This window comes from Festucalex cinctus, chromosome 13 (genome assembly GCF_051991245.1).
Source record: "Festucalex cinctus isolate MCC-2025b chromosome 13, RoL_Fcin_1.0, whole genome shotgun sequence".
Lineage (NCBI taxonomy): Eukaryota > Metazoa > Chordata > Actinopteri > Syngnathiformes > Syngnathidae > Festucalex > Festucalex cinctus.
The window spans coordinates 16582411-16596845 of record NC_135423.1 but is presented as its reverse complement, the minus strand read 5'-3'; the positions used below and the strand labels follow the sequence as shown (position 1 = coordinate 16596845).

The 14435-nt window shown below is 37.9% G+C and overlaps 1 protein-coding gene across 3 annotated transcripts; it reads left to right on the top strand.

Moving 5' to 3' along the window:
• The first annotated feature begins 734 nt into the window (after positions 1-734).
• On the top strand, positions 735-13538 carry ccdc92ba (coiled-coil domain containing 92Ba). Of its 3 annotated transcripts, none has more exons than XM_077542131.1 (5): positions 735-1040; positions 1139-1259; positions 1471-1682; positions 6096-6143; positions 10150-13538. In XM_077542131.1, the coding sequence occupies exons 3-5, from the start codon at positions 1550-1552 to the stop codon at positions 10836-10838; spliced, it is 870 nt and encodes a 289-aa protein (XP_077398257.1). In that variant the 5' UTR covers positions 735-1040; positions 1139-1259; positions 1471-1549; the 3' UTR covers positions 10839-13538. The 3 variants fall into 3 exon arrangements, with proteins under 3 accessions (XP_077398257.1, XP_077398256.1, XP_077398255.1); XM_077542130.1 differs by having other exon boundaries at positions 1139-1319; XM_077542129.1 differs by having other exon boundaries at positions 1139-1682.
• The last annotated feature ends 897 nt before the right edge of the window (positions 13539-14435 follow it).

Sequence of the window (14435 nt, the reverse complement as noted above, 5' to 3'; positions counted from 1 at the left end):
GTATCATTTGACAGTAAATTAGTAAGTGTGAATAACAAAAAAAATGCAACTCGGTTCATGGCACGTATACCTGTTCTGTGTCAACAAATTTCAAGCAAACATGTTTTGTAGCTATAACGAATAGCAGTAAACTTCTCTGATGTGACTGTGACAAATTGGCGTCACTGCTTATCCCAACAACGGCCATTTCTTCTTCCCACTGTCATTTTTTTTTCTTTTCAACCTCTTGTTACTCCTATCTTTAAGATCTTTTAAAAATGTTTCAATTTTTAAAATGTTTTCATGGAGGAGACAACGACGTAGAGACAATTACCCCTTGTGGACTAATAAAGTTGCCTGTCAGCTCTCTAGCCTCTAGTTATATGTACCATTGGAGGTTAGTGAATTGCGATGTGATCGTTATTATTTCTGTATGCATTCTTTTTTATGATATTTTGGTTGTTATGGCGTGAAATTTTTCTCATGTAAAACATGTACCGTTTATGGAACAATGATTAGCATATATGTTAATATATGTTTTATGTTATGTTATGTTATGTTATGTTATGTTATGTTATGTTATGTTATGTTATGTTATCCATATGATATACCATGTGATATTTTGGCACGTTTGGATCTCTCCAATCAGCTGCCACGTCGTCTCCGTCACTCCGTGGTCCGATATTTATTCTCGCGTGATCTAATCACGGTGCTTCGTCGTCGTCCCTCCTCCTACTCAGGCGACCAATCCCCCGCACCAGCAGGACGCATCCATCTCCAGTTATTCGACGTCTCACACCCGGAGCGAGCCAGAAGGATGTTGCGCATATATGCGGTGGGCGCTATGGTGCTGGACAGAAACGAAGCAGTTGCCGTGTTCGAGGGGGAGCCATGTTCGGTTATTATGTGCAGCCGCAATTGAGCACTAACAACACTTTGAGACTGCTTCACAGTCACTGGAGCCGCATGAAGGATGCAGACTACAAGGTCTACACTGGAGAGAAGCATGTTCGTGTGCATTGGGGGTCTATTGTCTTAAATAATTTATATTAAAACCTAAGGTAAGTAAAATAAAATAAATAAATGCAAAAAAAAGAAAAGAAACAGTTATGATTTTCCCATCCAGCTGGACTCAATGTTAATTCCCTTTCCTCCCTAGGATAGAACCTCTGCAAGAACTTCTCATTGTGATGACGTATATAAAAGCAGTGTTGGAGCCCCACAGGGTTGCACATAAGAAGAAGACAACATGCAAAATAGATAGCGCTCCTTGTCTACATGTGAGCGCATTATTGCTCAAAAAATCCGACAAGTGACGTCTTGTAACTCAAGATACCACTGTATGTTCTTGCATAAAATCTGCTTGGATTACTCAGTTTTATCCTAAAATATGATTTTCCCAACTATATTTAAGTTCCCTCATAAGAGCCAACCTTCATTTATGTGAATTCCTGTTGTTTCCCATTCATTCCCGTTATTTCCCATGGAAAGTTTCCAACTTCCACCACTAGTCCCATCCTAGTGAGCTCCCTTGGGCCCCTCCATCTCTCTGTGAGTGCAAACCCCAGCCATGGGTGAAGAGAGCAACATGGCCCGGCAGTTGGAGAGCGTGGAGAGGAGCGTGGTGTTCCTCAGGCAGGAGCACGTCACTTTACTCCACGGGCTCCATATGGAGATTTGTTCCCTGCAGAGACGATGCTCGGGTAAGTGGGTTATTAAAAATGTATGCATCACATTATGATTCAGCTTTTTTCTTCATATGCGGTGGTGGGAAATACTTTGGTACTGTACTTTATAGATATTTCACATATTTACTTGAGTGTGTCTTTTTCTCAAAACTTTTTACTTTTCCTTCCAACAATGGATGTAAGAAATATGTAAATACAGAGAGGTGAAGTCAACCACAGTTGAGGGACAATTAACGATTCTAGCAACAGATTTGGAGGAGCAAGATTGTTGGCTATAAGAAAAAAAAAATTGTGGCATATGTTTTGTCTTTTGTGCCAGCCTTAAAACGATAAATTTTGGCATTTGAAAATTAGACATCACTTAAAAACGAGGTATATTTTCACAGTTGTTATCTTTAGCTAAACCAGCCTTTTGCGTTACTAGATCACAACGTTAGCCCAGCTATGGGAACACATTGTGATAGCATAAAAATAGAGCCAACGTTAGCTAGCATTTTACTTTTTATGTACAGTAGGCTACTTGTCAGAATTTGGCTGTTTATCTTGATGCTGCTCTATTTTGATAGAATTATTTAAACCATATTCTATTTCGTAATGAGTACACCAAATATTGTCTCCCTCTCTAGCATGTTGTAGATTACTGTTACTGTAATTTCTTGAGAATAACATGCACTTGGATATTATCCAAGTCCCCCCTCTTGATTCTTGATGATTTAAAAAAAAAAAAAAAAAAAGTGTTTCAAGATATTACAGTACAGTTACGTTTCAACACCCGTAAATTTACATATTCACTGATACCCACGCACACACACACACACACACACGCACACACTGTTTTTTCTCAATATTTTTTGTCTTTTTTTTGGTGGGGGTTGTGTTCCAGCATTTATTTTTTTTGCCCCCTTTACCACCGTTTTTGTTTTGTTTTGGGGGGGGGTTTCGTAGAAAGCAAGACATATATTTATTAATGTTTATCATTATCTATGTTTTTAAAAAATAATTTATTGGGTTTGAGTTTTTTCCCTCTCCCCAATTCATTTCAAAGGCCGTAAATTATACACTGATTTTCACTATTTGTCCCTCCCTATCCCCCACGAATAGCAGTCATTGATTTTACTTTTCTACTATCAGAGACCCTTAATATTATTACTTTCTTTATTATTATTCATTTAATCAAACATTTTTTTTCTCTCTTTCAAGCTCATATAACTGCTCACATATAGCTGATGTAACATAGGAAATGATATAAAGTGATTTGAGTTATATTGCAGGCCTAAGCCCTAACCTATGCTGAACTCCAAATTGTATAGTTTTATTTTTATGTGTTCCACTTCGGAAGTTCTATTCTAGTCATTTAGGCTGTTCTTGTATTCTGTATCAATCAGCAAGGAGTCTCCCACCCTGACTGGGCAGTGGATAACCTCATTGCCCTTAAAAAAAATGCTTAAAAATAAATACATAAATGATTAATTAGTATTGATATGGATAGCTTCTCCATAAATAATAATAATGTAAAAAAAATCATCAACTTTACAGATCTGTAAAATGCTTACTGCCCCCTATGCCAGGATCCTAACTGACCTTTTGACATGAATCGATGCCAGACAATGAAAACATACATGGTGATGTCATGCTACAATTCCCGGAGATGACATCATTTTCTCTAACTGGCTAGTGGATCTATACAGATCAGTTGATCAAATTAATGGCCTTTACAATACATTTGATGCTATTCATTCTCTAAAACCTTAAAAGTCACCTTAATATATGATTTCAGTGGTAAGCATACAGGGCATGCGTTTTGTCTCGGCTATTAGAATCCATGCATAAGTGCAGTATACACATATAGTATATAGTAGGGCTTTAGAGAGATGCAAAGTATAATCTCTGTGGTTAAACTATGGTTGTCGTAATCCACATGAATGATTACTTCTTGATAGAAAGGCAGACAAGTGTGTGCGAGTGCATGTGTGTGTGTGAGATGGCTCAGAGCCAACGTAAGCAGTTGTTTAGAAAACACCGTCTACCCTCGGTATGTTGCTCCAATCTATAAATTGTATGTGTATGTGCATTCTTGTTCTCTTGACTCCCCTGTATGTATCAATTGGGTCTTACATCATATCATACATGCTCAGACAAATCATGGTTTATGATCATTAAATGTCACCAGAGAGTGAATGACCTTTTTACCTTGCAGCAATCCGTAATGTGGGGCTTACAGTACAGTGGATTTCAGTCGTTTGTGAACTGAATCGTTCTGAAACTGTAGCACTGTTTCATGTTCAAATGAATGGATATAGGGTTAAACTATTCCAGCCAGAACAAAGTTAAGTTTACCTAGTTTTAATTGGTATAGTTAAAAATATGGTGGAATGTAGAAATAAGTGACAACACACTTTATTATAAAGAAATAACATAATGCGTTCGCTAGCAAATCACTGTGTAATGTCGTAGCATAAAGAGGCTAAATACGTTATGTTAATGCTCATGCTTTTGTCCACAATAGCTGCCTTTATTGCAAGTTTGTTCTTCATAATACATAATATGGTTGCTTTTGCCAATCCATACAGATAATAATCATAAATACCATTATTATGTTTTGCTATTATGTCCTTCTTTTTTTCATTTGTTATCTGTTAAATTAATAGCGCTAAAAATGAATTTGCAACCTATGAGTGGAAACCATATTTTAAAGTGGAAATCAATCCCCCCAAAAATGTTTTGACAATAATATGTTCTATGCAGCCAAACTAGTCTAAATATGGCAATCTGGTTAATATTGCGTTAGTGGAATATAAGTTAAGCAGCAAAATCCAGTCGTTTTTCATGAGGCGGCCATTTTGCCACTTGTCGACTGAAGATGACGTCAATGCGCAGCTTCAGAAAACAGGTGAGCTGTGATTGGTCATTGCCTAAGACCTGAGCAACATTGATGTCATCTTCAGTCGACAGCATGTGGCAAAATGGCGGCCCCTAAGATAGCTGGTCTCGGGTAACAACCAATCACTGTGCAGCTTCAGAAAACAGGTGAGCTGTGATTGGTCGTTGCCTAAACCCTGCACAACATTGACGTTATCTTCAGTCGACAGCAAGTGGCAAAATGGCTGGCCCCTAAGATGGATAAAAACGTCTGGATTTTGCTTCATTACTAATATTCCACAAATGTAATATCAATCAGAATGTCATGTTTAGACTAGTGAGGTCACATATAACATATTATTGTCAATAAATGGTTAATGTTAGCTTCCACTTTAAGGGTTGTTTTCAAGTCATACCATGCCTTGAAATGGGGCATTTATAATTACTTCATAATGAAAGTTACATGAGGCCTGCCACCTATGGAAAATCTCATAAAAAGAATGTTAAGTCACACACTTGCGAATAATGTGCTACTCTAATCCAGCCATAATTCTCAAAGGCACAGAGCATCAGATATTATCCACCCAAAGTGTCGCAGATGTTTACAGGATGAAAAGCGGATAAGCTGCCAAAAATGTCAGTTATAGTCATGCTAAAATCCAAAAGTCTGTGTCCTATTTAGCTTTGCAGTCTGACCGCCCATTTATAAATCAGACAGATGTAGATGTGGCTACACAGTAAATCAAATTTTAATTGTATTTTAACATGACTGTTGATAATATTTTCATTTTTTCATTTAAAATGGGGACCCTGCTGTATATCTTATCTTGCATTTTCTCAACCATAAGTCAGCCAACCCCCGGGGTGCACATGGTTAAGACAGTTTAGTGATCAAAAGGGATCAGGATTTGTGGTCTGGACTTGTTTTAGATTCAGTACAACTGCCATTAAACAAGAAAGTAGTATATGACATCCCTTGACAAAATGTAATTTCTTGAGTAAAAAGTTATATGGACTTTGTATGTATTCAGACACTTTGTCTAATTTTCCTTCGCCACAGCTTGTGAGGCCTTCGTAAAAAGGAATTAATATAGGTGTCAAAAAGGCTGATTTATTAAGGGTGTCTATAGTATGCAATTAAAATCTATTACGACAGCATAGTTTGAACTAGAGCTGGAATTGTTTTCAATTGCATTGTTTTGTGTCACTCACCTTCCGTCATTAAACATTACGCATAGTAAGAGTGCACAGGCAGCAGTTTTTCTTTAAGTACATATTGATTTGATTCTGAGAGCAGTACTCATAAAGCTGCAGCTGTATGTCTGACTGCAATAAAGACAGTTTTGACAAAGTAATGCAACTTGGCCAAGCCTCTGACAGTGATTCTTTAATGCAAAGTCTCATATTTAGCTTCATTATTTATGTATGAACATGTGCAAATGTGCTTGGAGTAGCATCGAGCAGTTAACTTGAACTGTCAGCGTCACTAGATGTTTTGGCTCAAAATTGACACGCCATCATGATTTCTACATTAATTTTTCTTTAACCTGACTGTTTTCTGCTTTTCAGAGTTATCAAATGATCTGAAGGTGAAACCTCAGGGTCGAAGCCAAATAGGTACGTTGAAAGATGATCTCATCTCTTACAGTGAATTTACATCATTTATTGTACATTTATATGGTCGGTCTTATAACATCGCCTACATCTCTCTGAGATTAAGCGTTCAGTCCCTATCTAAGCACAACCCCCAATGCAGTATCAGCAACACGCCTGCATCAGTCCCTGCCTCATCCCCATCCCCCAGGGGACGTCTCTCTCTCTCTCTCTCTCTCTCTCTCTCTCTCTCTCTCTCTCTCTCTCTCTCTCTCTCTCTCTCTCTCTCTCTTTTTCTCTTGACACCTTCCTGTCAAACCTTAGACCAAACAGTCTCCTTTCTTTTCACATATCCTGAATGTGCTTTAATGGGAGCTGACCCAATACTGTAGTCTGAAATGAAAAGAGCAAATGGGTTACGGCTTTATTAGGGCAGTGGCGATAACAAAAACTGCTGCAAAGACAGCCTGTCCTGACACATAATATGCCGTCCCTACTGGATGTTTTTTTTAATTTATTTTTTTATTGTAGCCTCAATTTAGAGATGTGCACCATTTTGTCAAGGCGAGCAAAAAAGAAAAGAGAGGAGTCAAAAGGCGAGCAGTACAGCCATTAGCGCCATCTCTTTTTCCAAGGCAGGTTATATGTGCCTATCCATCAAAAGGATGCGCTCTCCTCCTATCCCGACAAATTGATCCGTCCTCGTTTTTCCCCTCTGCTACCGTCTCCCCTTGTTGTCCCATGGGGGGTGTCTGTTTACAACAGACAGTGAGAGGAAGCAGAAGTAGGCAATGAGAGGTAGTAAGATGCAACGAAAGGGGAGGTAGGGAGTGATTCAAGAGAAACGAAAAGGCGGCAGACAGGGGTGGAGGGGAGAAGCGTATGGGTTGATATGAGGATCGAATCTTGAAGTCTCGAGTATTATGAGCTCAACCTGGGCGTGGTGATAATAAGCGACGGCAATCTTGGGATTCGGTGTCTGAGGAGCTTTCCTGGAATACAAAAGAGAGAGACTGTGTCCAGGAATTGCTAGCAAAAAAATTGGAGCTGCAAGCGCTCATTCTGCCACTGAAGTCAACTCGCTTCACAACAAGCGGCAGTTTGACTGAAATTGAATAATTCTTCTTCTTCTTCAAAAAAAAAAAAAAAAAGGCTCCAAGCTGCTTGTACTTCCCCCAGTTTAAGTTTACTGTCAAAGTAAACATTAAAAAAGAGAATTACATTAAAACAACCACATAACTTGGCCTTAAAGTCAGCTAGCTTAATGCTATCATATAATGGGAAATGCTGTAGATGGGCAATAAAGTTATGTAAAAACCGCAAACAATTAACATTGTGTTAAGTAAGCGATATTTGAATACAAACACAGGAGTAACGCTTCTAAATGCAATATACCACCCCTTGGTAGCAAAAGTGCACACAAAAACATTTTATATTTTCTTTACATTGTATATACTTTTTTTCATTACTGTATGCATTCAGCAAACATTCCCAAATGCAATATATAAATAATAATAATAATAATAATAATAATAATAATAATAATAATAATAATAATAATAATAATAATAATAATGATGGACGGCACGGTGGGCGAGTGGTTAGCACGTCCGCCTCCCAGTTCTGAAGACTCCGGTTCGAGTCCAGGCTCCGGCCTTCCTGGGTGGAGTTTGCATGTTCTCCCCGTGCCCGCGTGGGTCTTCTCCGGTCTCCTCCCACATTCCAAAGACATGCATGGCAGGTTAATTGGGTGCTCCGAATTGTCCCTAGGTATGCTTGTGAGTGTGGATGGTTGTTTGTCTCTGTGTGCCCTGCGATTGGCTGGCAACCAATCTAGGGTGTCCCCCGCCTACTGCCCAGAGCCAGCTGAGATAGGTGCCAGCATCCACCACGACCTTTGTGAGGATTAAGCAGTCAAGAAGATGGATGGATAATAATAATAACAGTAAACTTACAATTATGTTTAAGAATTTTTTTAATGAAAAATAATTAATGCTTATTGATAATTTGTATAACATTTAGGAACTATAACGTGAGTGTAGTAGTAATTAATTTACTCTGTTGTAATTCTAGATGATTCAAGGGATGGGACTGTTTAGGAATAGACAATAACAAGCCTGGTTCTTCAGCCTATTCCTTTTTCGGTTATTAATTGATTTGTTCAAAAGGAGGTTTTTGTTTTCTTTTCTGTGTTATGCATGGAGCCAAAATAAACCATTCATTCATTCATTCATTCATTCATTCATTCATTCATTCATTCATATTTTTATTTATTGTGATGCTTCAGTATTGTAGTATACGTATAGTGTCTGCCGTATCAACATGTCTGTGGTTCCCCATTTATGTCTAATCTGGGTAGTATAAATTCACCTTGAGGTATGACCAAACCTCTCCCCACCGTTGGGATTCTCCCCTTCAGCAAATCTGACCCATTTCTGGTGTTGAAGCATCAGTCCTGGCCTCAAAGGATGTAATCTCCTCCTTTGGCCAGCTTTGCTCAGTCAGCCCCGCAGCCCAGTTCTGACTCTGCTTTATGTGAACCGCCCTCCTCCCTTCCTATGAGAGTTTGACAGCAATGAAGGGCGCAAAGGTGGTAGACTGAGCAAGCAAGCAAAAATAAGATACTGCTGTCAGCTTTAAATTCATGTGAAGAGGAAGCTGCAGGCGCTGTATCTCTTGAGACAATATGTATCGAAACTATCTGAATGAACTTTGTGTATACACACCTTGATTCCAAGAGAGTAGGCATACACAATATATCTATCCATCTATCTATCTATCTATCTATCTATCTATCTATCTATCTATCTATCTATCTATCTATCTATTAGGGGTGTTAAAAAAAATCGATTCGGCGATATATCGCGATACTACATCGCGCGATTCTCGAATCGATTAGGATTCACACCTTGAGCATGGAAGAATGTTATATGAACGGAACATTAAGCCTTAATATTTTATTTTAATGCTGTTCAAACATGAAACAGATTACAACCTCTATAAGACTGAAATTTCAGATAAATAAATAATACATTTTCATGTAAATCTTACACTCTACAAGCTTACTGATTAGTATTTTCTAAATTTGAATGAAAAAAATCGCAACAATCGACTTATAAATTCGTATCGGGATTAATCGGTATCGAATCGAATCGTGACCTGTGAATCGTGATACGAATCGAATCGTCAGGTACTAGGCAATTCACACCCCTACTATCTATCTATCTATCTATCTATCTATCTATCTATCTATCTATCTATCTATCTATCTATCTATCTATCTATCTATCTATCTATCTATCTATCTATCTATCTATCTATTAGGGGTGTCAGGCAATTTAAATTTTGTAATTGTAACTAATCGCATGACTTCGATTAATCGCAAATTTTATATCTGTTCGTAATGTACAATGAAATATTTTTTTTCTCAAAGTTTCATACTCTTAACATAAAAACGGAAAAAAAATGTTAAACCTATAGAAATATGGCTACATATTTTAGTCACTGATACAGTAATTTCATAATAATTCATAAAATTGAGTTAGAATTAAAAATATGTGGTGTACTGTAAAAAACGAGTGTGACATTGATTTGTGTTGAGCTCATTTTTCTGCAAACTAGATGGCATAATTGCAATTGTAAGACAGTGACAGCTCAGTGCATTTTTCTTTTCATATTAAGAGCTATCTAACATGAATTAACTTGTGAAATTCTGTACGTTTATAATTGTAAAATACAACTTGACCCCAGTCAAGTATGCATTATTATTATTATATGCATTATTTTTAAATTTATTACTGCATAATTTTGACTTGGATGTGTCTGCTGCATTGTCAAGTCAAGTCAAGTCAAGTCATTGTGACTGGAATTCCCCCAGTACAGGCTTTCTAAGTAAGGGGCGGTCATTAATCATGCGTTGAAAAAATTAGTGGTGTTAAAGGAACTTTAAATTAACTCACTCATTTTAGCACCCCTAATATATGTATATATATTAAATTTGACATATTTATTTCATTTTTGTCTGTGTTAGAAATACAAGCGGAAGAGGAACTGCTGGAGGTGCACTGCAGGGAAATAGAAGAGCGCCTGTGTGAGCAGGAGAGCACCATAGGAGAAATTCGCAAGGAGCTGAGCCACAAGGGTGCGTTGGTGGGAGCCCTTCGAGGCAACCTGAAAGAAAAAGAGCGCCACTTCCTGGAGGAGCTCAAACGGCGCAGCCACTGCTCCACCATCTTGAACACGGAGCTGCAGAAACAAACCGAGGCGGCGGCGTACCTTTCCTTCCAGTTGCACGCTGCCAAGCAGAAGCTGCATCACCAGCGGCTGCAGCAGAGGCACGCGCTCCTGACCAGAGCTTCCGGCCAGGGCCCCCAGTATGGCGGTGAGCAGTTGCTCCCGGGAGCCTCCAGCTCATCTCCTGTGGTGAAACCCAAACGCAAGAGCGCGAGAGCCTACTCCCGAATGGAGCGCGCCCGGGAATGTGTGCCCATGGAGAAAGTGACGGGCCCTGCAGAACCTGCAGCCATGCCCGACCCCGCCCTCTTCCTTCACCCCTGGAGGCTCCGAGTGCGCTCCAGGCAAACGGTGACACAGAGACCACCTCCGCTTGGCGTGGAGGAGGAAGCGGATCAGCAAGGGCCAGTGGCGCCTCAAGAAGATGCAGCTAGACTGGTGTCTGCAACCACAGCGCCCCCTGCTGCCGAGGCACAGGCAGATTAGCAAAGGACTGATCATTTTTTGCTTCTTTTGTTCTTCTGCACCTTGACTGAACTACGACACCAGTGGTGTGCAAAGTATGGCCCTGGGGCCACATACGGCCCGCTGCATTCTTTAATCCAGCCCACCAATCATTTACAGTTTCAAGACTCCTGTCATATGTATTGCCTAAAATTGGTTAATAAGAATGTGTTTATTCCTTTTGTATTTTTTCTTTGAATTAAATAAATGGTTATTGAATTTCTTGTAAATCATAAAATATGCAAAATATTACTAGATATTTGTATTTATTTTATTAAATATTAAGTTAATAATATGAATTAAAATGATGAGTTTTTGACTTATTTAAATAAAATTATTTTAAATATATTTATATAGAAACATTTTAAAAATAATTGTATTTTGATTTCGTCATTACAAATTTACATGCACTTTTTTTTTTTTTTTTTTACCCAATCTTCAAATGAACTGAGCCATGTGTCCTTTTTGAAAATCAAATGTGGCCCTTGAGATCAAAAGTTTGCCCACCTCTGCCGGAGACCCTTTTTAACAAAACTCAGTATGTGTCACTTTAAGTCAGGCTTTGATTCAAGTAGAATGATGTGTTTACACGGGTGTCACTTTTATACTGTGGGGCCTTAATAGTAAAGCAATCCCTTTTTGATGTCCAGCAGAGGTTGTGGCAGCCATATTGGGTAGGTTTTTTTGTGTGTAGACGCAACCAACTGTGACCTTTCAAGGTGAACCATACATCATCCACACACTGTGATCGTGTAACCTCAAGATGGGAGTCATAAACTGAAACTATCTGAGTGTGTGCGTCTGCGTGAGTCCGTCACTGGATGACTTCAGATCAACAAAAAAGTTAAACTTCTTGTTATTTCTTACAGCCATCCCTGTAGTACATTTCGTGTATTTAGATTGGGAGGTGGTGGTAAAATGTCTATGAGGTATGGTACTGCAAGTTGTACGGTCCTCACACAAAGAAACATTGGCACCAAACGGTCCACTCTGACAGAATTAAACTCACTGTAGACGGTTGCTATTGTTACCTTTTGACAAGTAAAATTGTCAGACAGGAAAATGTGTGCATTCTGTAACACTGTGCATTTTAAATGAAATTTTATGAAACTGAAAGTCAAACTGCTTTAGTGGCTTTTTTTTTTTTTAAGGTTAGTAACTTGTCCTGTCCAATTTTAAATAGAAATACCAAATGTTTTTCTTAACGCTCCCTCTTGAATGACAAGTGTTTTTGTTTTTTTAAACTGTGTGTGTTTGATACATGAATTGCATTGTATAAACAGTTGCTTAGTTGTTATTCAACCCTGACTCACTTGCCACACTTGAATTTTGGGTTCCACATAAAAACACTGGGGGCAACTAATCTGCTCGATGGACTTCCTTTTATTTACATCTCAGGAAAAATAAAACATCAAGAACGTGACTGCAGTTAAGTAAGACATTTTTTTCAGTTGACATTTTGTTAGTGTACAGTTGAACTCTTAAATACTGTAGCAGTGTCAACATGTGGGGAGTAAAGAGGAGATTTGCACAGAATATTGTTAGTTATGCAAGTGTAAGAAGAAACTCATGTATAAGAATGAGCAAACTGAAGTTAAGAAGTAAACTCTAGTTTTTCTGTCAATATTTTGTCTGTTATTCATTTATAGCTCAGTAGTAATGGCTGCCTTATCATAAAGAAAATTGTGTTTAGTTTACTATGAAAGAATATAATGAAGTTGATATTTTGTTTGTTTTTTTTCCCTCAGTGTAATTTATGTGAATGTGTCCTGCTTTGAAACTTATTTAACTTGTGATGAGTCGTGTGAGGCTTATCCTAACTACTGACATCTCCTGATTAGAATTTAAATATTCTGTTTTGTCTTCAGTCAATCGATATGTTCCTATATTTATATATAATCTTTAGGTTGTGATAGCTGTCTTCAGACTAAATATGTTTATATTTCAATACTGTTGTTATTTTTGCTTTATGTGTAATGCCTCATTGTTTGACTTTTGTAAGATTCTGTTAATCTGATAAATAGTAGCAGTTAACTGAACATGGGATGACTGATTAAATGCTGCATGAATAGCAGCAATAAACATGGGCATGCTATTATGCCACATATGACACATATTGTCAATTAGGATGCCAGCTAAAACCCTTGACCCAAATGCTAAGCCATTATAGCATAACTGTGTGCACTATTCTAGTCGAGGGTCTTTCTTAAAACATGTTACTTTAAAGAAGGATTCTAAGTTAAGACTGTTAAGCTCACTGTATCCAAAAATGAAACATCAGGTAGATTAAACTCTTTATCCATCCAGTTGGAGCTTGTTGTAGCACTACAGTACAGTAGGTCCCATTCAGGATTTATATGTATTCAGTTTTAACAAACTTGTTTTGCATCTGTGCTTAGATATGACTCACAGGAATGAGCCAAAGCGAGCTAACCTCTCAAGCGAGTGCCCTTATAATGAATTATTTTCATTTTTAAATTTTTTTTTTCAAGTCAATAATCATCCATTTGCTGCAATATATCTCCACATCCCTCAGCCAGATAAGGTGTCTTCCATTTTTTATCCAGTTTGGAGTTATTAGAACAATTTCAGTCGACTCTTTGCAGCACCATAAAGCTTCAGCAGTCACCGCAGAAGCTTTATGCTTGACACCATCAACCACAAAGGCAAAATTCCTCCTAATATACTCCATGTCCTAGGGAGGGGTGACAACTGAATCAACTATGTAAGTTGCACTGTAAACGTGATTGGAATAAAAAAAAAAAAAAGAAGAAGAAGAAGAATAAAAAAAAAAACAAGACCTGTCAGTGTCTGCTTGTTTTGAATGCATTATAATACACTTCCTGGACAAATCATTTGGTAGGCCAGCTAATAATATCAAATAGAAAGACTGAATTACAATAGAAAATGATTCGACTTGCTTGTCAAAAATAAATTTAGTAAACAAAAAGAATTTTTATATCCTTTAGAGATACTTACCTAAGTAAGCATCCAATAGATGTATTAACTGAAAGTGTTAAGTTATAGACGACTGCAACCACATTTTCACTTAATCCAGTCTTTAATAGAATTGCAGTGTAATTAAATGTTGAGGATATCTTCTTATTTAAAAAATGATATGCATCACAAAAAGCTTAATGTAATTAGACTAACCAAATATTTGGCAACAAAATGAAATTCCCATCCCCACACAATGGCTGGCCATACCTTTTTTATACAAAATGCAGCCTGGCCATCCTGGAAGGGGGATCCCCACATTTGCGGCCCCTTGTCAAGGTTACTTATTTTTCCACCTGATGTTTTTTTTTTTCAAGTTTCCCCCTTGCCTTCCTATGGGGTGAAGATCAAAAGGGCTATATAAATAAACTTTATTTGACAAATACAATAATACAGTGTCGGTATATTGAGAAACACTGTCAAATAATAGTCATATTATTAGATTATCTTAGTGTAGGGCCTACCTCTGTTCCTAGCAGAATTAAAAGGAATAACACAACTGTGAGGTATACTTTACATGTTGGCACAGTCTGTATACATGCAAGTGCAATTGACACCCTTCATTGTCTGACTCCACTGTGA

Excerpts from the sequence above, each read along its gene's own strand:
- ccdc92ba (XM_077542131.1), top strand. The coding sequence starts at position 1,550 with ATGGGTGAAGAGAGCAACATGGCCCGGCAGTTGGAGAGCGTGGAGAGG. Across the intron at positions 1,683-6,095 it reads CCTGCAGAGACGATGCTCGG|AGTTATCAAATGATCTGAAG; the intron begins GTAAGTGGGTTA and ends TCTGCTTTTCAG. Across the intron at positions 6,144-10,149 it reads TCAGGGTCGAAGCCAAATAG|AAATACAAGCGGAAGAGGAA; the intron begins GTACGTTGAAAG and ends TGTCTGTGTTAG.